The sequence below is a fragment of the Tympanuchus pallidicinctus genome, unplaced genomic scaffold, assembly GCF_026119805.1.
Source record: "Tympanuchus pallidicinctus isolate F22 unplaced genomic scaffold, pur_lepc_1.0 scaffold8, whole genome shotgun sequence".
Lineage (NCBI taxonomy): Eukaryota > Metazoa > Chordata > Aves > Galliformes > Phasianidae > Tympanuchus > Tympanuchus pallidicinctus.
The window spans coordinates 3527746-3549666 of record NW_026294802.1 but is presented as its reverse complement, the minus strand read 5'-3'; the positions used below and the strand labels follow the sequence as shown (position 1 = coordinate 3549666).

At 45.7% G+C, this 21921-nt stretch overlaps 1 protein-coding gene across 1 annotated transcript in view; it reads right to left on the bottom strand.

The window, feature by feature from the left end:
- The window catches only part of CACNA2D4 (calcium voltage-gated channel auxiliary subunit alpha2delta 4), a 114358-nt gene extending 100891 nt beyond the window's left edge, over positions 1 to 13467 (bottom strand). The window contains exons 1-4 of the mRNA XM_052667894.1: positions 13379 to 13467; positions 8220 to 8301; positions 1857 to 1973; positions 302 to 361 (exon numbers count right to left, since the gene is read on the bottom strand). Of these exons, the coding sequence (XP_052523854.1) occupies positions 302 to 361; positions 1857 to 1973; positions 8220 to 8301; positions 13379 to 13467 (348 nt within the window). The remainder of the gene's footprint in view (positions 1 to 301; positions 362 to 1856; positions 1974 to 8219; positions 8302 to 13378) is intronic.
- Positions 13468 to 21921: the final 8454 nt, after the last annotated feature.

The following is a 21921-nucleotide window of genomic DNA, read 5'->3' as shown; positions in this document are numbered from 1 at the left end:
CAATAAAGGTAAAACCTTAATTGTAACATCATGCAACCCAATGTCTTCCCAAACCCTTCTCATCCTAAAGAGACTAATCCCCTAGGTGTTACTTAGGCTTGGGATCTGCCCAAGGAGTCGTGTTGATTTCTAGATGAGCTGAGTGTTCTGAAGACAAGGATACTCCTAACCTGGCTCCTAGATAGAGTGTCAGGTGTGCTGCATAAGGTGCCAGAGATGGGAGGTTTCTGCTAGATCAGCCTATTGCCTGGTCCTTATGAAGATATGCACCATATTTTGTCACTGATGGGAACCAGCTTACCTCCAGTGAGGAGTTGTACTCGTGGTTCAGATCTGCATCCTCTGCTGCTTCCACCAACCTCTAATGCAAACAGATAAAGAAAGACGAGAGAGGCTGTGGGAAGTCCCCAGAAGCTTTTCCACCACCAACAGGCACTCATATAATGAAAAGACATGTGACTGCCCCCTTCACTACAACAAAGACACAGGGCTGCAAACACTCCCTGTCCCCTGCTGTCATCCCATACTGCAGCTTTATGACTTGGAAGTTATAGTCACATTTTTTATTGCTGAGTGCATTTACACCTGCTTACTCTGGAGTCCCTAACAGCCTCTCAAAGAGTCTCAGTCATTGTAGGACATGTACACACAAATAGAAACATATTCATTTAGACGAAAAACATATATTTCATTGTCCATGAACCCTTTCAAAAAGCCATGGGAAAGGCATTTTGGATCCAGACTGATGTCAGTAACTTGTCAAAAGAAAAGGAGTCTCAGACTGCCATTGTTGCTGAGAAAAAAGACTGTAACTTGGTTTCGTAAAGGACTCCGTGATGCTATGGCTGTTTATGAGATCTGACCATTTATGGTGCCAATATAATCACTAGCATTCTCCAATATGATGCTTCAGGGCACTAATTCTCACTTCACATGCAGACTGGGAAGGAATCCAGATAAGAATGCACATGTTTTCAGAGTTGCACAATTAGTGACAGTTTCAGCAAAGATACTTCGTGCTCCTTCACAAAGGGTAAGGCAATCCAAATGCTGGAAAGGTCTGGCTGTGAATTTAACATTATGAGCCAAAGCCCTGGATCTAAATATGTCCACATTTCACTTCAAGATTCAAATGATGTGTTTCTGAATGGCTTTTCCACATTAGATGTCTTAAACAGTCAAGGCTCTGTGACTACGGAAATATGCTTTGTATAGTGTGTAAATACAAAGGAATATGATAGATACTTAGATGTGAGAGGGGCCATAATGATTACCTGCTCTCCTCATCTACAACAAAGCAACATCTGAAGCCCATTTGCCACCTACTCCACATTTCCCCTTGTACACTGAAAACCCAAGTGTTTTACTTGAAGCTCCTGCTCAGGGGCTGCAGGAATTTCCCCTGAGCTACACACAGCTGAAACAAGCTACTATAGTCTTCAGTGGCCAGAGGGTATCATGCAAGGGTGAACTTTATTTTCAGTTATCAGAGGCATCATGCAAGGATGAACTTTATTTTCACTTATCAGAGGCTTTTCCCTTTCTTCTAACAGCTATAGAATTAAACATCTTTAAGGAGAAAAGTGTTAATTCCCTTATATTTATTCCCAGACTTTGTTTTTGTCTTATTTCTTACTCTGGGCTGACAGAGCAGCCAGCATTCCCCTGTCTGAACGCCCACGTCCTCCCACCAGTGTCTACTTAAAGCTCAGAGAAGCCAGCTGCTCTGCTCAGCAAGGAAGTCCTCACACAACCCCAGTGCCCACGTACCCCTGGTGCAGGCAGAGGGAGGCCAGCACTGGCTGCTTTGGAGCCACTGGGAGGGGACTTCCTTCCCACAGCGCCCATGGTCATACCTCAACAGCTTCCACCTTCCTGCGGAGCATGCTTTCCATCTGCTCTGAGAACTTCTTTACAAGCTCCAGGCCATCCACCTCTTTGATCTTCAGGGTTGGCTCCACGTCTTTGTATTTCTGCCCAAGAGAAAGCAGAAAACCCTGCTGAGCGGGAGGTCCTTAAGGAGGGGTGAAACTATTACTGCTAGCTGGACACTGTTGCTGGTGACAAAAGATGTATTGAAAGAACCACCACAATTTACCTTCTTCTCCCATTTTTATGTTTCTTCCCTTTTTACTCTGTAATTTGTGCACGTGCAGATCCCTGATCAGAACCTGAAGCACTAAGTAAAAGCAAACAATCCAATTATGAGCTTGTGGCTGCTTAAAAAGACAATATACCTAGGAATTATCAGCATAGCTCCCTCTAATGAAGACATTAAAAGCCTGGGAACACTTCTGAACTGGGTAATTGTCCAATTTTTATTTCTCCTTTTCAAAAAAAGTCCCATAGCTAACAAACAGATAAGCTGAAAGAAAAGGGAAAATCAAGTAAAAAACACAATTTGATTAATGATGAACAGTTTGGTGGAAGGGCACAAATTGAGTTTCCCCCATCATCATATCTCTCTTTACAACAAACACATCCCCTCCATTCTCATACAATCATTAAGGTTGGAAAAGACCACTGAGAATTTCTGGTCCAACTGCTGACCCACCTCCACCATGCCCACTGACCCCGTCCCTCAGGGCCATATCCAGACGGTTCTTAAACACTTCAGGGGATGGTGACTCTGCCACTGCTCCATGGGCAGCCTGTTACAGTGACTCACCACTCTTTCTGAGAAGTAATGTTTCCTAATATCCAACCTGAACCTCCCCTGCCACAGTTTAAGACTATCCCTCTCATCCCCCCTCACCATAATTTCCTGTCAGGGAGCTATAGAGGATGACGAGATCTTCCCTGAGTCTCCTCTTCTTCAGATTGAACAATCCCAGTTCCCTCAGCTGCCCCCATAAGACCTGTGCTCCATATCATAGCTCCACTGCCCTTCTCTGGACACTCGCCAGAGCCTAAATGTCCTTCTTGCAGAGAGGGGCTCAAAACTGAACACAGTACTTGAAGTGCTGCTTCACCAGTGCTGAATACAGAGGGATGATCACCTCCCTAGTTCTGCTGGCTGCATTATTTTTTATACAAGACAGGTTGCCTGGTAGCACACTGGCTACCTGGGCACACTGCTGGCCCATGTTCAGCCAGCTGTTAACTAACACCCCCAGATCCTTTTCCTCCTCTTACAGATTTCCAATCACTCTGACCCAAACCTATAGCACTGCATGAGTTTGTTTGTGATTCAAGTGCAGGACTTGGCACTTGGTCTTGTTAAAGCTCATACAAGCTTCATGTTGTGTTGGCACCACAGCAGCAATCTCACTAGGGATGTGCTCTTTTTGCAAGTACAATATGAGGAAGTGAAAAGAACGAGAAGATGGCAAAAGCTTTAGTGGCACTTTTGAACTAGAGGCAAGTGGTGGGGAAAGGACTTTGCATGTCTTGGGGGTGAGTGGGCACAGCTCCTTTTGTTCAAGTAGCTCGCTGACCACTTGGGAAGGCAAACAAGCACAGGCAGAGTAAGAAATGCCCTGGAGGCTGAGGTGGTCAAACAGAAATAGCAGCAGCAACCAGTCTGCAGCAGGCATGGCGGGGAGGCTGCTAGTTCTGTCTGCCGTGATTAACAGCAAGGGTTTTACTGGATTAAAAATGCCTCGCATTCCCTCTGCTGCAGCTGATAGCTGGGGCAGTGGTGGATGAGGAGGAGGAGGAGGAAGAGGTCAGGTCGAGCGGAGAGGTTGGCATAACCGCACTGCTGAAAGAGGGAGGTTCAGCAGCCCCAGAGGGAGGGCTCTGGCTGATGACCAGCCTACAGCACGCACCCAGCTGGTGCCTGCCCCATTTAGCTCCATGTCATGATTTCAGCAGGAGGGAGGTGATCTCTGCTACGGTTTAATCAGGCCTTCCTCGGGGGGAGGAGACTAATCTCTCCTGGGAGAGCAGTGATGGGGGGAGAATGCACTAGCACAGCCATCGTACACTTCACAAAGTGACCTGCCAGCAGATACCTTGGGTGGCTCCTTAGATTAAGAAAAGCAGGGTTCATTACCTCTCAATTATTTTTAGTGTGCTTTTAACACATTGAAAAGTAGAGGTTAACAAGACAAAATAATCACAAGCTAACTCAAGCAACCTGCTAATATCATACACATCTCAGCCTTGGGAACTAGCCAGTGCTGGGAAGATGTGGCAAATTTTTTGCAAAATTTCAATTAGCTATTGTGAGGAATAAATGGGGTTTGAGCTCAGATCCCCCTTGAGCTTTTCTCCTAGAAACAATCCATAAAACCATTTTGTATCTGTATTCCTGCCACTAAAGGCTCCTGCTATTAAGGAATATTCACTGCAAGGCTTCCCACAGGTAGGCAACAGGGTTGTACCTTTAATTTCAGTATTGTTACCAGATTCCATGGCACAAAGAACATGGTAAGTGCCATCACTGGTACTTGTTGCCAACCAAGTTCAACCAAGCTGCAACACAAGTTCAGGTTATCAAATCATTATATTTTCCAACATGGGAATCAGCTATAGGCTTGGGAGAATGAGCTGCAGTCAGCTGATGTTGAGAAGGCACCAAATAGGTAATTGAAATAACACATTCTTTCACATTCCTCTGGTGCTTCACTCCCTGAAATAGCAGGGACAATTCATTAAGATTCTCTTTCTGTGGGGGTGGCAAATTGAAAGCGGAAGATCTAGAATTCAGTACCTAAAGTTTTAACTGTGAACAGAGACATGTCACCAAATATATTTTCTTGTTCCCACCTTCTTAAAATTAAGCCCATTGAAGTATGTAGTGTTGCATTACTCACCGCTAGTGAAACTATATTAAGGGTGTGAAAGACATTGCTTTCATCTTCGTCCAGAAACATGTCTCGATTGAACTTATTTTTCTGTTCTCTGCTCTGTAGTTACCTGCATTGCTTTATAGTAATCACACATCTGGAACAAAGTCTTGCTGTCCTTTCTAAGCTCTATCTACCAAGGAAGGCAACTGTCACCTCAGCTTCAGAAGGAAGCAAGAGGAATTCCCAGAAACATCTATATCATGCTAATGTAGCCCAGGAAAAAATAAATTCTGGGTCTGCTGAGATTGATTAGTGTTTGCCTCTCTCAGAGGCAAGCTGAGCTCTGGGGAGAAGCCTAAAACCACACAGGAACCTCCCACCATGGCTGCAGCTGGTGGCCCCAAGCCCTAGACAACAGCTGCAGCAGGGCTATTGCCAGCAGACATAACAAGCCAAAGGTTAAAGCTGTGGGAGATGCTACTGTCCTCCTACTCAGCCTCCCACATCATCACTTGGCCCCAGCTATGTTGCTGTCATCTGTCCTAGACCCTAGCCAGTGTTTTGGTATAGATCCATCAGCAAGCCAGGTTCACATATCAGACTGTTACATGAGCTTCTCTTGACCTCTACAGCATAATATCCAAGTGAATATGAATGCTTCAGCCATCAAATCAAAACAACTCCTAAGCTTTTGTTTCTCTGAGATTAAATTTGGAAGCATTCTGGCTGCTTGAGACCAAGAGCCACCTGGGACTTTCTCAAAGCTGCTTGGTCCAGGATGAGAGCCTGCCCTTCCAAAACCAAAGGATATCTACTGCCTCACCAGTTCTCCAGAAGCAATAAAGCCTGGTTGGAAATAGAAGATTTGGGTTTGCAATATAGTATTTAGTTTCTTCTGGAGGGAAACAAATAAAAAAAATCCAAAGAAATCCAAGCAAACTAAGCCCAGAAGAAAATTTATGCTAAGTAAGGAGAAGGTGCAAAAACATGAAAAACATTCAGATAACGAAGGAACTACAGGTCTCAGAACAATAAACTAGCTATTTTAACATACTACCTATTAGTCACAGGGGAAACATGAAATCAAATTTGGAAGGTGCAGTTGTCTCCATATTTTCTCAAAGAGAAAATGCCCGTTGACTTAAAAAAGCCCTGAGGACACAATTGTTGGCACTCTGCACTGCATCTCCACCCTTGTACTTAGAGAATCTCTTGCACAAAGAGAAATATTTCATATGAACAAGAGGCAGTGGTCCCAGATGAGAGAGGTAACTGGGGAGCACGCACATTTTTATCTCTAGGGCACATTTGGCTCCTCTGGCCAGGCTGCCTTGCACTCTTTGCACTGGGGCAGCAATCTCCATGAAGCCACTTGGAGTCTGAAGCCACTTAGGTACTGATGCATGAGGCACGAACATTTTGCCTGTTAGCAAGAAGTTAGTCTGCAGCACTGTGTTAGGGACTAAGGGAAGACCTACAGAACTGTCCCTGCTTTGGGAAGTGTGAGAAGGTGTCCAACTCTCTGCTTGATTAGGTTGTTAGAAGGACTGAAGATGCCTTGACCACCCTCAACATGAATTCTAGAATGGATTTGGCTACATTGGGCTTCTTCTTCATCCGTTCTTTTCTCTCACAATGAACTATACTAAAAGCCAACAGAGCTGTGAATTTTTATTTGAGATGGTTGCTGTGACTCCTAGTCTACTAGCATCTACAGGTCTCGTACAACCCCTACACCAAAGAGATCAAGATCCTGAGTGACAAAGTGAACAGTGTGAACAGAGGGAGGTGAAATGATCCTCTGCAACACCTTCATGAAACCAACAAAGCACAGCTATTTTGGAACCCACTTCAGGATCATGGCTGCTATCCTTGACCTCCACCATTGATTTGTAATTACACTGGCATTTCCAAGCTATACCCTGTCCTCTGAAGTCCCACTGACTTTTGAACCTTGAGGAGTGTAAACCCCCTAATCTGCTAGCACTCTGCTAGGGCTGGGGCAGGTTGACAGTGTTGGAGCAGCATGGAGAAGACAGTGACAGCAACAGTTCTTGACACTATAAAGTGGCACCCTTAACTTATTTAAAAAAATAAATCTACAGTCTGCAGACTTCTTATTGGACATCAAATACCTACACAGCACCAGACACAGATAACTGACTATTTGATAGCCTCATTTTGGGTGTGCACTGTCCACTGGTGACTGGGTGTCCACTGAAACTGCTGTAGCTTTGCTGTCACTTTGACTCTAGCACTACTGCTTGAGGATGTCATGCAATTGAATCCTCAAAATTGCTAAAATGCAAACTTTTGCCTATATCTGCTGAAAATTATTTATTGTACAGTGACACATTCCTTCTAAAAACGACTGTAATCATCATGTATCTTTGACAAATACTAAAGGCCTTTCTCAGGAAAGCCTAGCAAAGACTTTCCCTTTCTCCAGATGTAGGGCTCATTAGCACCTAGATTTTATCTATCTATCTATCTATCTATCTATCTATCTATCTATCTATTTATTTTTGCGCTGGGATGTGGGTGTTACTAAAGGACAAAAACCAGTCACCCTAAGGCACTAATAGGCAGTGCATGGCTTGTGTTGAAGAGAAGAACCAGAGAAAGAAATGAAAAGAAACTGGCTGGCCACATCGAGCAGGGAACATATCCCCTCGGATGTGCTCAGCAGCCATCAGGCCCCCTGAGTAGTAATTAGGAGGGGATGGTTAGTACAGCCCTGCTGCAGCAGTGTGCAGAGATCAAAGATCAGAACAGGAGCAGCCATTCACCTCTGACTTTAGTGATCAAACACTACAGGGCAAATTCTATATGAGCGTAAATGGGAAAAATTATTTGAAGTCCCTAGAGCTGCATCCTTTAATGTTGGCAGAGAGCTTAGCGGAGTGGTCTCTATTCTTCAGGAAGATCATAGCTTCCAGGACACCTGCCTCAGAGACCCTGTCCAAACGATGATTTTAAAGGCAATTCAAATGCAAGGAAAGTGCCTTGAAGAGTTACTGGAGGAATACAAATGAAGAGGCAGAAATAAACAAAAGCACCAGCTGGAGAGCTGCAGGAGGGCACTGTGGGGTGATGACAAACAGATGAGCGATGTGCACACGAGGCGGGGACTGATGTGCACTTAAAGAGGACTGAAGGGTTAGCATAAAAGAGAGTGAAATAATGAGAGGGTGAACTTGAGGAGTACTGCTAAAGCGCATTTATTTTGTTTTCAACTGGACATTTTTGTGGCATTTGGCCATAGCTAATAAAAGTAGGGAAGATGTGGATCACCCTCTGCAGTTTGGCATAGCCATGAGAGATTACTATTCTCATGGATATGAACTCACATGGTTTTGAAAGTTGGCTGGAGACCTGTGTACTCGCCTTATTCCACTCCAGGTTTTCAGTGGAGGGGGAAGGGTGGAAGGCTATGTGGGGAGTGGGTGCAAGGCCAGTGGGATCCTCACAGTTTTAACCTACCTTTTGCAATAGGAGAGAGCCTGAATACTTGGTCACAATTGAGTACAGCTCACCACCAAAGACATCTGCCCAAGACTTAACCCTAAAAAGAAAAAAAAAGGGAAAATCAGTACTAATAATCCAGAGGTAGTAAATTACTTACTTCTTTTTACAATGAAAACTCCATTTTTCTAAGTATGAAGCTCCTCATATTTCTCAAACTTGTAGAGTGGCAATAGTAATGCTTTCTTGCCAAGCAGTTAGCAAGACAAGCAGTAAGGAAGGTGAAAAACGCTGATAAGCAGGACATTTGTCAGCAAGGAATATCAGTGAATGCTGGCCCTGGTCACTGCCTGTTGATTCCAAGTGGAATTTGTCTCAACTCCCTTTAGAGGTGTGAAAGTCGTTTCTTTGGTCTTAGACATCATCTGGTTTCTTCTACTGTTAGCAAAGCAAAACAAATAGTTCTCTGGAGATACTTGTCTTCACTGATTACAGACAGAGCCTAGAGTGAAGGGCTCACATCAAGGCTGCTGAGCAGATACAAGTATCAGAGTTGACAGAAATTGTCAGGACTCACCACTGGATTCAGTTCCCAGAGCTGTGTGGGGTAGAGACTAATGAGCCAGATGAATGTACTGCTCTTAGAGGAGGTACTACAGCTTCATAATGCCAGAGAAGATTATGCACTTCCTCCTTGTAAAACACTACTCACATTTGTGCCATCCTGTAAATAACTGATGATAGCAATTCCACATGGAGAACATAAGGATGTTGAAGAGCAGTCTGAACACTGAGCCATCCAAATGAAAATAGATGGCTCTCATAATTGACAGAGCACTTCATCAGAAATCTGTTACATGATTCACATTAGGCAGTTCCACCTACATGCAGTTCCTTCAGCAAGAATTCACTTAGGAGAGATTTATTTAATGGAATAAATGGGCCTTCACTTACTAGCATGCACTACTTATTTATGGGCTGCAGCCTTACCTGGGGCTCTCAGTAGGTACCTCCCAGCCCTCAGCAGGCTTTAATCCCAAGTCCTGATTGCTCAGCACATTGCACCACTGTTAAGGTAGGGTAATATGCCGACAAAAAGACGAACACAGGAGCAAAGGCAGCGCAGCAATGGTGGAATAACCACAACAACTAACTTTAGCCTAGGAAGCCTGTCTGTTAGGCTCTCCTACTGTAAATGCAGGCAGACATGAGGGATGATTTGAAGCCACTGTAAAACTTCTGCCCTGAACAGTACCCCTCCTCAGTGCCTATGAAGGAGGCACAATGCGAGCAAGTGCCCTTCGCGACTACTCCTCGATTGCGAACAAGGCACTCATTTCCATCTGCTGTAAGCCAGCACCAGCTGAAATCAGTAAGTATAGCTACATTGTTTGGACACTGTGGCCTAGGTCTTATTTTGACAGGCAGATTTTATCTCTTCATTTCATTCTTAGAGCAAAAAGACCACAGGCACCTGGTAGGAGGCCAGGATTTACTGCTACAGTTCAGTCATTCTAGCAATTTCTAGAGAAAGAAAAGAGAAGAAGACACAAAGAGAGATGAGTCCCTCCTGGATTGCTTTCCTGACTGTTGTAGTGATTAGCTTATTGCCTGAATATCTATGAACCTGTATTTAACTTGACACAGCAGCTAGTTTCATAGTTCTTTTTTTGGTGTGAGATGTTCTGTGCTGACATTAACTAATACTCTCTAGATCTCACCTTCTACTGAAGAAAGAAAGAGTTTAAGCATGAAGTTTGGAATAGTGATTTTTACCCTATTTTTCTAAATAAAATAAATCAGAAGCATGTCATCCTACACTTTCTGTTCTGTGCTGTGTCTGTGGCCATGCATGTGACCTTCTTCCTATCTCTTCTTGTAATTTTTCTATTCCACAGAGTACAAGAGTCGGAGATATTAAGTTCAGACCAGTGGGTGTAGTTGGACAGCTTCAGCAGAACGATGCTGCTATTGAGACGATGGGTCTGCAATATGAGCTTAGCAATTACTGATGGTAGAGAAGCCAACCACAGGGCTTCGTGGAAAACCCAGCCTCAATGCTCAGGGAGCTGCTGGGTTGTAAAATCCTGAAGCCACGTGATTATGTGGGATTCTCAGCTTTCATAGAAACGGGAAAAAGGAAGTTCATTTTTTAGCCTTTGAGGCCATGGTAAAAGAAGCCTAAACACATGAATGTTGAAACATCCAGTAACAGCATAATGTAGGGGAAAGAATGCATTGGGATGTATGCATTTTCACAGTTCTTAAGCCTGTCCCAGAGGTGCTGAGTGTTGGCCTCAGGCTGCACACTATGGCCAAGTCTGAGCTGCCCTTCCTGCTGGGGGCTCATGTTCTGCTGATCCGCTTGGCAAAACCCACAATGTGAGGGACTGGCAACAGTAAGAGGAGGAGCAAAGGGAGAAGGATGAGCAAGGCGGGGAAGGCCAGCACCTGGAGAGTGGGAGCTGGGAAACCCAGAGGAAACAAAGAAAAGAGAGGAAAAAGAGGAAAGAGCGGAAAGAGAGGCTCTGTGTGACAGGGCTGATGAGTGGGGAATTAAAATACATGGTTCTTTTTCATGGGGGATGAAGAAAATGCATAGAGGTGGTTACAGCAGGAGCCTGTTCCAGGTTGAATTTCACCTTTCCCCACAGAAGTTCCTAACATTTCTGGCACCCCAACAAAGAGAGGCTGAGAAGCCAGCCCAAACACTCAGTGCCCTTGCAGCTCAAGAAATCCTGTGCTATGGCCAGCTTATAAATCAAGTGGAGGCCAGGAGAAAAGGGCAGGTGGTTTCTGTGCTGGATCTGTATCCCAGAAGCTAGCAATGTGCTGAGCAGATTTTTGCAGTGCTGGAATTAAAGCCAGCAAAGAGGTAAGTCGGTGATGAGCCGAGGGCAGTGCTGACTCTGGGGAGGCATGACTCTGAGGGCAGAAGAGGGTAACTAAGTTTTGTGTCACTTCCAGTGATCAAACTCAGCTGGTGCTTAAAAGCTTTTGGTTTCGTGTCCCCAAAATGTCCTCATGTAATCTGTGGAGCAGCTCCATTTTCTACTGATTTACTTTCTTTTCTCCTCTGGCCAATATCTTCCTCTCCTGAAATTATATTTGAAAAGGGCAACTTTTGTGTTGCAGTCAAATTCATGAGTGGATTTGAAACACAAGGGATTAATTCAGCTGTTGGTCTGGTTTTGGCACCAGAGGAGACAAGCTCTTTTTCTATTGTTTATTCTTTATTCTTGTATATGAACAAGTTCCAAACTGTGCAAAGTGACGCAACCATTTTCTCAGTAGTAAAGGGCTATTACATTATAACCACACGCATCAGAAAAGGATTTGGCCAGAGATTGCCTGCCTGTAATCCCTGCACTTGTATTCAGTGGTGAAAACAGCAGAAAGGACAGGCTGTCTTCTTAATGCCACCGATTTCAAGGCCAAAAGGTATTTCCATGCAGCATTCACTCTGGACACAGAGAGTCAATTTTATTTTGCATAGCCTGAAGCTGTTGGGGGTTGAATTTTATTCTACAATAGAGGTTTAATTCTATTTTTGAGTTTGAACTCTAATTTTATTTTACAATAGAGGTTGAAATTTATCTGATGGACCTAAGAGAAGAAAAGAGGGGAACAATTTTAGGGAGAAACCGCCTCTTTTGCTGGGAAGTTCCTTTCAGCTGGATTTTTGAAGTCCCATAAATTATAGAATGCTTACAGTTGGAAGGGACCTTTAAAGGCCATCTAGTCCAAGCCCCCTGCAATGAACAGGGACACCACAGATAGATCAGGTTGGCCACGGCCTGATCCAACCTGATGTTGCTTGTCTCCAGGGAGAGGGCATCAATCACTAGGCAACCTCTTCCAGTGCCTCATCCCACTCACTGTAAAATATTTTTTCCCTGTATCTAACCTAAATCTACCCATCTCTATTGCTATTAAAGAGCATAGGGATACTGCTGCAGTTCAAAGGGAGCAAAATCACCCATGGAGACAAACGGGCTGTGCAGATGTGTGAAGTGGGCCGACATCACTCTGTGTGGCCTCTGTGTCTTTTCTGTGGCACAGCATCAGGAGCACTTTGCTGGTATAGGGTTTGGTGCATGAAACCCTGGTGTCAAAGCATCCTGTAGCCCCCTGCATGAAGTCAGTGCCACGCTTTGTAATCACAGAACCATAGATAGCCTTACTTAGGTTGGAAGGCACCTTACAGATCATCCAGTTCCAACAATCAGGAGGGCTGTGTTGGTGAGCATATCTGCAAGGGACCTGATGGCACTTTTTGAATGCAAAACATCTTCTCATTCTCAGCAAAAGGCACTGAGATGACTTCAGTTGGTCTAGCAGACAAACTTGACAGCAGCATTGTCCCCTTCACACACTAACTACTCCCCTACACTAATCATCTCAGCCCCAGAGCCACTGCCCCACCAATTCTCCTACAGACGTTTTTAATCCTGACAGGATTTAACTTGCCTAAGTCAGCTTAACAAGGTGAGGCTTTCACAAGCTTGGCCTGCCAGGCACTCTGAGCCTCCTGGTGGACACCAAGGCAGAGCAGAGCAGGTGAGACAAGGAGCTGTGGGCCCCGTCCTCCGCTCAGATTCCCCTGCTGACATCCACATGGAATAAATACAAGTGTGCATAAGCACATCCTTGCTTTTATCAGCTTCCAGTGCACTTGGCTAGTGCTGCTAATATATAAGGTAAAAGCAGCAGCAGTCTTGCTTTTATGCTGAGAGACAAGCCCTCACCCAACCACCCATCTCCTGTGCCTCCTGAGGCTGGATTCTGGCCACAGCTATCCCTGTAGACTGCAAAGCAGCACTCGTGAAAGCAGCCCTGAGCAAGGGCTTTGGGCTTGCCTACGTTTGCCTCCATGGCTGTAACACCGCAACTTGCACCTGCACTGTGATGAAGGTGTCTATCAGCTGGTTTTGCCTTCCACATCCTGGAGCATTAGTGGCTGTCCAGGTGCTTAACTAGAGCAGATGGGTGTCACTGCCCTGCATAGCAAGTGGGGAAAATGAGGCTTCAACAGCAGTGCTAGTGCTGGGAGCTGAAGTTGTGGCTCCTGTCCTGTGTCCTTGCCAGCATCCATCACCACTGCTATTCGCATCACCTGGAGGGAATGCCATCCCCCTCCCACCCCACCCCACCTCAAAATGAGAGGAAGCACTCACGTCTCCAGCGGTATCTTGGTCTGGAGCTGGGCGGCGGGCAGGAGGCAGAGGAAGCTGAGCAGCAGCAGCGGGATGGCTCCACGGTCCATTCTCCATGTGCCAATCATCAGCAAGGGGCCCGGCCGGCGGGATGTGTGGGATCCATGCCATTCCTGCTGCCCTGCGGGGGTCCCTGTGCAGCCCCGGCCATGCTGCTGGCCCCGTGCCCCGAGCAATGGCTGCGCCAGGAGGCAGCTCTGTGCCCCGAGCTGCAGCGGCTACGTAATCCCCGGCAGCCCCTTAATCCCCTGGCCAAGCAGCAGCAGCCACAGATTTAGGGAAGTGGAGTGGGATAAAATCACCAGGGATTACTCTGATTCCTGAAGACGGGTTTCAGCTTCTCGAGCTGGAGGTCAGGCCGGCCTGCTTTAAAGGGTTCACAGCTGCGGGACCAAAAAAGCCCCCTGACCTTTGATCTCACCCACCCATAGCGTGGGATGCTGGGTACCCACTCCGGCACTATCACTTTGGGGTACAAGTGCTGTGTGCGGTTGAAATGTCCAGACACCTCACGTAGGAGAGATGGAAGGGATGAGCAGTTAGAAGGACTACCCATTACCTGATCTCCTCCTCATGTGAGTGATGCTTTGTTAATAGCTGAACCTCTCAGTTTGGGAAAGATTCAATTGAGATTGCCGTCCCCTAATCAGTGTCTGGAGACCAATGAATCAAAGGAAGACAATGGCTGAAAGTGAAGAGCAGCAGTGAGCAGCAAAGTGCACAGTCAGATGAGGGGCACGCTTTGAAAGCTCATTATCATTGTGAGGAGTATGAATTATAAATAACTGTAGATATAGCAGTGGAAAGATATAAACGAGCAGAGTGACCTGTTGAGCAGCCTGACTCTGCGGCTATGAGTTAACCCACTCTTAGAATAACTTCCAGTCATCTTCTCCACGTTTTAAATGGTTTGTTTTCTATAAAATGCAAAGCCACAATAGATCATTAGGTTTTTCATAAGAATGTGAGGGGGCAAAGTGACTTCAAACAACTGAAGTAAAATCAAAGCACGTATTATAGATGTGCTGCTGAATGCAGTGTTGGTGCCACATGTTAAATGGGACAATAGAAGTGGCAGAGAAAATACAGATAAGGCAATGAAAGGGTGATACATGGAATGGAGGTTAAATTGTGTGATGCAGAGACTGAAAGCTCAGGCTGAGCAATTAAGTCATTACAGAGCTGACTCACCTCAGGATAGGCTGGTTTCTGCATTTACTGCAATCTTTACTCCAAACCAAATGTCTTTTCAGTTATGATCCTATTCAAGCAGATGGTGGGTCTGACAGGGCTGGAATCTGTGCTGTGCAAAGGGTTACACAGGAAGGTTGAAATGACTCTTTGAGACTTTAAAATCTACAAAAAAAAAAATCAATTTCTGCACATATAAACTCACACTCTTGTGACAGTGCCTATGGGGTACCACATGGCTGTACAGCAAATGGCATTGTTAGCAGTTGAAGGTAACAGGTGGACAGGTCTAGATCATATCAGTACCTTTCTTAAATGGCCAAAACGTGCCATGGGGGCTCTCACCCTGACAAGGAGTCAGCACAGATCTGGACTGCCCCAAGAGGACTCTTTTGGTGAGCATAGCATGGAGAAATGTCTTCCTCCAGCAATTACTCTCTGCAGACAAGGAGTGTAATATATTGCCTGTGAGAATGGATGGAGCTGATTGCTCTTCCCCAGAACTAAGAAGATGGTGCTGGCACCAGGGATCATGGGGTCAGACAGCTGCTGCTTCCTTTTCCTCCTCCTCTCTCTGCATCCTGAAAAGAGGAGAGTGTTATTCTAACAGGGACTACAAAGACTGATCATCAAGGTCTCATTTCTCATTTACCAAGATTAAAAATGAGGGGTAGAGTACAGGCCTGCTGGGATACTTGTCTGAATACTTCAGGAAGGAGACGATGAAAGTTCACATTCTGAAAAAAAATCTGAGTGCAAGCTGAAGGCAGGAGAATCAGGGTTACATACAACATTTTCTCTCCACTTTGCAGGGAGCCATAAGCAAAGAGTTATTGTAAGTGATTTTGCAGCATCTTTGTGCTAGCCTTTCCAGTCATTGAATGCTATTTGCAGCGGGGACCCAGTGTAACCCAGATGGGTTTGGAAAGAGTCCTGCTCTGTGTTGAGCAAATCCTGAAACACCTGTAGAAAAGGCAATGAGATGCAGCAACACGCTAAACAGGGAGACCCAAATCCCTTTATTTGGATTGATCTTGTTTAATGGATATCACCTGACAGGTATACTTCACTTAACCCCTTAATGACCCAAAGTTGCAAGGGAAGGGAATTCAAAGATGAAATGAAAACAACAAAGAAAACTGGAAAATATCAGGTGCCTAGAGAGCCCTTAATGGGATTATTGTGTGTGGATGTGCTTCTGCAGAGCTCAGCACTGTGCTGTGTGAGCACAGTTGAGGCACAGGAAGGAGATAAATGACAGCAGGTCTCATTGGGGAAGAAGAAAATGAGTCCTATGAGAAAGAATGAGAGAAAATCCTTAATGAAGTGTGAGCATCTGAGGAGGGTTGCAAGAGACATGGGGGCAGAGAGAGGAGCAAGTTAGAAATACATTTGCTAGACCATGAGGCAATAAAAAGTGCCAGTGTGATTTTGTGCTGTGTTCATAAATATAGGGAAGATTTACCAGTTCTGTTTGTTTCTGGTTTTACTAGAAACTGAGGTCAGTTTGGATTATCTTGCTAGGAGAAGATGCTGGCAAGTGTCAAGATCAGCCAAAGAACAAATATAGTCAAAACACTGGTTTAAGCAGTGTTGTAGGTGAGTTTGTTACAGACACCAGAAATCCTCATTTGTTTAATGCATTCACATGATGACCTTAATCTGGGAATGCCTGAGCAGACTGAAGTGCAGTCTGATAGCAAGATAAATACAAAGAGAAAGGGAGAAAACAAGGAAAGGGAAATTTTACACTGAGCACCATAAAAAGCTGATCAGAAAGTTCTGCCGTGCATGGCACAGCCTTTTGAGGCAGCCTCTCTCCTTGCAGCACAGGTTGCCAAGGCACAACTGGTAGCAACCAAGCTTCTCTTTGTCAGAAAACCAGCTGGAATGGGGGACAGGGCGGCAGCCCTGAACGAATTGTGCAGCTTCATGAAGATGAAGAGCAGATGAGGCACTGTCTTAGACCCCTTGGGCATTAAGCTCCTCCTGATGCCAGGTTTATCTGCCTGAAGCTGGTCACCAGATACTTCCTCCCCGTGGCACCATGGTATGTGTCTCCCAGGAAGCCTAAGCAGCAGGGCAAGGATGAGCCCTCTGTTCTTCAGGACAATATCTTGGGGCCTACATGGAGTCCTTTCTGCACTGTGGATATCAGGACTGGGAAGAGGATGTAGAAGATGGGTACTCCCTTGGTTTTCATTATGGAGGCACTTGCTGCATGTCTGCCAGCACCTCCAAGCAAATCTTTGCTGTACCATTATCCTGAGCTTAAACCAGCAACATAGCCTAATAAGAATTCTTTGCTTTGATTTTCAATAACTTAAAACAAAGAACGATGGGAACAACATACTTGATCTTATTAACAGTAGATACATTTATCTGAGCTCATAATCTTGTGCCTCTCTGTCTCACACCAGGACACCAAGTGTCTGGGTATAGAAATTCCTTTCTACCCTGCTCAAACACTGTGCTTGAAAAGCTCCTTTCTCAACAGTGCTGGAGCCTGTATCCTCTTTAGGAGATATGAGGACGAAGTCTCTGGCCTGTCTGAGGAGATTTAACTGTTCCCTGGCGTGGTTTGGAAGGCAGCTGTGAGGTGTTTCTCCAGCAGCAGGGAATTTGATCTGCCTGTCCAGCAGCTGCCAGGAAAAGGGGACCCTTGCCAGAGGCGGTGTCGGAAAAGCACTTTTATTTGTGGGCTTACTGGCTGGCCATGCAAATCTCTCCTGATCAGGTTTCAGAGGAGGGTTAAAACTGCAAGCTGACTTCACAGAAGAGTGGATTTACTGGGTGAAAAGGGCTGCAGACTTGCTCCTACAGTAGTGTTGATGCTGCAGACAGGCCCCAAGGCTAAGGGCTGGGAAGCGTCCTTATCCCTATTCCCACTTCTATTCCAATCCCTGCCCCCTGTGTGCGCTGCCCTCCCTCTGGTCCGACAGTGTCAGAGCTAGCAGTATCCCACTGAGCCTCAGATGCTGCAGCTCACTGGGGCAATGCTGTTGAGTGACCGGTCACGTGGAGATCTTGGTTTGAATACATACAGCACATACAGAGTGCCTCACTGAGATCTCTGCAGAGTACAGATTCACCCTTAGAGTAGCTCCGGTGGTACAGGCAGGTGCTATACCCCCAAATCTCTCCATTTCAAGTTGCCTCAGAAGCAGTGAACGATGGATGCATGTTTGGCCTACAGAGTTTCCCCATGTCAGCAGGACTCTGGCCGAAATGGCCTTTCACACCCTCCTTCCATTCAGTAGCTCTGCAAATATCTGCCTGCAGATCGCTAATCTCAGCTGCATGCTCTACCTGTTGTTTATAGAAGCAGACATGTAGGTGTCACATTAATTAATGCCTTTGCCTGGTTACATTGTCTTTGTTCCTTTTTTTTTTTTCCACAGCTAAATTTCCACTCTAAATTTAGACTTGTTTAAATACTCCATGTTGAAACAAGAAGAAAGGAAAAGGGGAAAAAAAATGAAAAAGAAATATGAACAGAGGTGTTCAATGGGGAGAGAACTGTGAGCAGACAGCTGCTTTCCTGGGTCTTGACACTAGGTAGCTAGAATGAAAGTCGATTTAAGCCCTCTCCCTCTACTACCAAGGGGTTAAACTTAATCTTTTCCATTTCAAGTCTGCATGATTTGAAAGAACTTGATTAGGAGAAAGGGAAACCCCATTTTGAAAGGGATTAAAGCTTTCCTGATAAAGTAGCTGCACTAGAACAGCTTTTTTGAGGGAGGAAGCTTTGCTTCTTGGGGAGCCCCAGGAACTGCAATGCATCAAGTGACTAAAGAAATGATGCCACTTAATCTGCTAATCTCCACAGCCACAAAAACACTTGACTCAGTGCACGCCTCGCAGCATCCTTCGTGTTGCCAAATCCTTTGCGTTAAATGTGTCGTGCAATGACCCTGCTCAGAGGATATGCTGCAAATACCTACCTCTCACTTCTCAGTGTGTTAATAAGGATACAGAGGTTAACAAGGTTATCGGCATCGAGGTATTTGGGTCAAATTAGAGATGCTGTCTGGGCCAGAAGGAAGTCTCCTCTGCCCTGTGTCCCAGCCAGAGTTGGCAGATCATAGAAACATAGAATCATGGAATCAGAGAATGGCTTGGTTTGGAAGCAACCTTAAATATCATCTTGTTCTAACCCCCCTGCCAGGGGCAGGCCTGCCACCCAGCAGCTCATGCTGCCCAGAGCCCCATCCAACCTGGCCCTGAACATTCCAGGGATGGGGCACCCACATCTTCTCTGGGCAGCTGTGCCTCATCACCCTCTCAGGGCAAAACTTCCCCCTGACAGATGTGGGAGCAGAGATGAGTTTCTTTCTTTCATGATCTGATAATAATGCCCCATGTACATGCAGAAATTCTGACAAGTATTTACTGGCTAATGGCTGCAGGGTGCTTACACTGAAAGTCTGGGTGGGTGCTATTGTAGAAACGCATAACAGCATGGCTGAAATATTCAGAGGTCAATTAAAAATCTCAAAAAATTGTTTTTTTTTCCCCATCCATTTTGATACCAGAGAATGGAGCAGCTCTGCCAAAATTCTAGGTCAGAAATTATAACGTTTCATGCTTTCCTCCTTTGAAAACAAACTATTTTTTCCCCATAAAAATCAGAGGTGATCCAGTTTCAGTGCGATTAAACATAAAAGCTGGGCTTGAGATACATTTTACCACACACTGATGTAGGTGTAGATAAAAACAGTCCATTCTTTCATGAATATTAATGAGAACATGTTTGCGAGTTTAGGCAGCCATCAATTGTTATTAAAAATATCATGACAGTCTTGAGGAAGAGAGGGACAGTGAGAAGGTTTCCACACCAGATCCACAGTTTCCAAGCAGCTTGCATTTTGCTTTGTGATTCCTCCTGCAGTGAGAGGAAGATGTCTGCCCTGACCTATGACTACGGAAAGAGGGGCTCCTTCAAGCCCCCAGTGACTTGAACCACTTCCCATCAGCCCTAAATTGCCTCCGAGCCTGCAATTAACTGTCTCACCTGTCAGCTCCTTTGATTTCCTTCAAGGGGCACAAATTAGCTGAGGAAGAAACTCAGACTCTTTCAAGCTGGCCCCCCACACCAGCAGTTATCATCCCCCCATGGGATGCTGGGCATACAGGAGGGCATCAGATTGAGAGGGCATGGCAGCTCACCAGGACATAGTCTCATCTGTGCACATATGGGAGCAAATCACCTCTCTCTTCTTGCTGTAACATGTAGCAGCATGCACAATCTATGTTTGAAACAATCAGTTTCTAGCAGCCTCACTTATTCTGCTTCCTCCTGGCATTGAGCCAGCACATGTGGCACTCAATAGAGACAGTGACAACTCAGCAAACCATTTAGCTGAGCAGAGCAGTCTGCAACGTGCTTGAAATTAGAGAAATGCATTCACTTCCCATGACAAAAATTGGGTCTTAGGTTCACCAGGGCTATTGATAAATAATGCATGCATATGTAATAAAGAAGAGAACTCTTATCCCAAGCTTTGATGTCTATAGTCATGTACCATTTGCTGAAGAAACACACTCCAGCTGCCTGCCTCCTGCTGAGCACAACACTGAGGTTGAAGCTAACACCTGAGATGGAGGCTCCCAAATCTCAGACAGAAGAGCTGTGCAGCCATGCCTTCGGGATGCCTGCATGGAATACCTGATTCACAGCAGTCATGCAGACCTGCACTGAAATCTTGTTAGCAATGGTTGCTTGTTGCAGCTCTGACTTAAGCTTTACACATGCAAGTGATGCCGGAGTTAACAGGCACTCCCAGTTTGGAGTGATTCCAGTTCTAGTTGTAGTGTACACCTAGGCCTGCTCTGCTCAGGGTGGCTCCATCATGCGGTGAGGCAAGGAGCAAAGCAGGAGAGCTGGTAGCCCTCATCACAGCCTGAGATGGAAACAGGGCCCGGGACTCAGCATGTCCTTTGCTGGGGCATCTCCAATCTGTGCTACCTGCAAATCCTCCGCTTCGCGTCAGCTTTAAGTGCTGTAATCTCATGCATCTTGTACGGAACAAGATGGAAGTAGAGGAAGCATTTTAGCTTCAGGTAACTAAAAATTCCTTATAATTAATTGTAATTAATTGTGTAGGACAGTGAGAAAAACTGACTGGTTGGAATGGCCACAGGAAAAAATGACAACAATCAGCTGGATTTATCATCGTGCTTCATATGGTAGCCGAGTAGAAATACGTTATAACCACTAGGAAAATTGCTGTCCATGTGGGTGGCTGCCCAGGGCCAATAAGCTGTAGAGACAAACACAGATGCCAAGGAGCACACAGTTCAGCCCTCAGGAGATGGCAGCCATTTTACTGCTGAGGGGCCAGCAAGCAGTGCTATGCAGGGCTGCAGGGTGTCTCTAAAGGCTGTTGTGGCCAAAGAGAGGGGTAGCTACAGGTCCTGATAGGAGGTGGCCATGAATCAGTATCAGATTTTTGTATCACAGATTTGTGTCAGAAATAGCACAGCCAGCAAGAGTAGGGAGGTGATTATCCTTTTGTACTTGGCACTGGTGGGGCTGCATCTCAAGTACTGGGTTCAGTTTTGGGTCCCTCTCTACAAAAAGGACGTTGAGGCCCTGGTGTGTGTCCAGAGAAAGCAATGGAGCTGCGATGGGTCTGGAGCACAGGCCTTATAAGGAGTGGCTGAGGGAGCTGGGATTGTTCAGTCTGGAGAAGAGGAGCTCAGGGGAAACCTCATCAGTCTCTACCATGACCTGAAAGGAGGTTGTGGTGAGGTGGGAGTTGGCTTCTTCTCTCAGGTAGTAATGGCCTCAAGTTGCACTAGTGGGGGTTCAGGTTAGATGTTAAGGAACAGGGAGGTGGTGGGGTTACCATCCCTGGAGGTATTTCAAGAACTGCATGAATATGGCACTGAGGGATGTGATCAGTGGGCATGGTGGTGTTGGCTTGGGGTTGGACTAGGTGATCTTAGAGATCTTTTCTAACCTCAATGATTCTATGATTCGAATAGATCCACCTGTTCTGGCAAAGCTGCATCTGCAGAGAAACAGTAGCACATGGGAGGTTCTTCCTTTTCCTCTCCCCTGAAAAGGGACTTTCTGTTAATCCTGCTTTTTTTCCGAAGCAGCAATTGCTCACCTCTGAGCAGACTGTCAGAAAGCCCTTAGGACACCTGTTATGCTGCTGCAGTTGTTTGGTAGGAGAAAAACATTTTCAGGGAGGAAGTAGCTCTGTCAGCAGCACTTCACCAATCCCATCAGAGGCTCTGAGAAAAGCTGAGCAAGGAGCAGCTGCCAATGGGCTGAGAAGGGTAAGGGGAACAGCCCCTGGTAC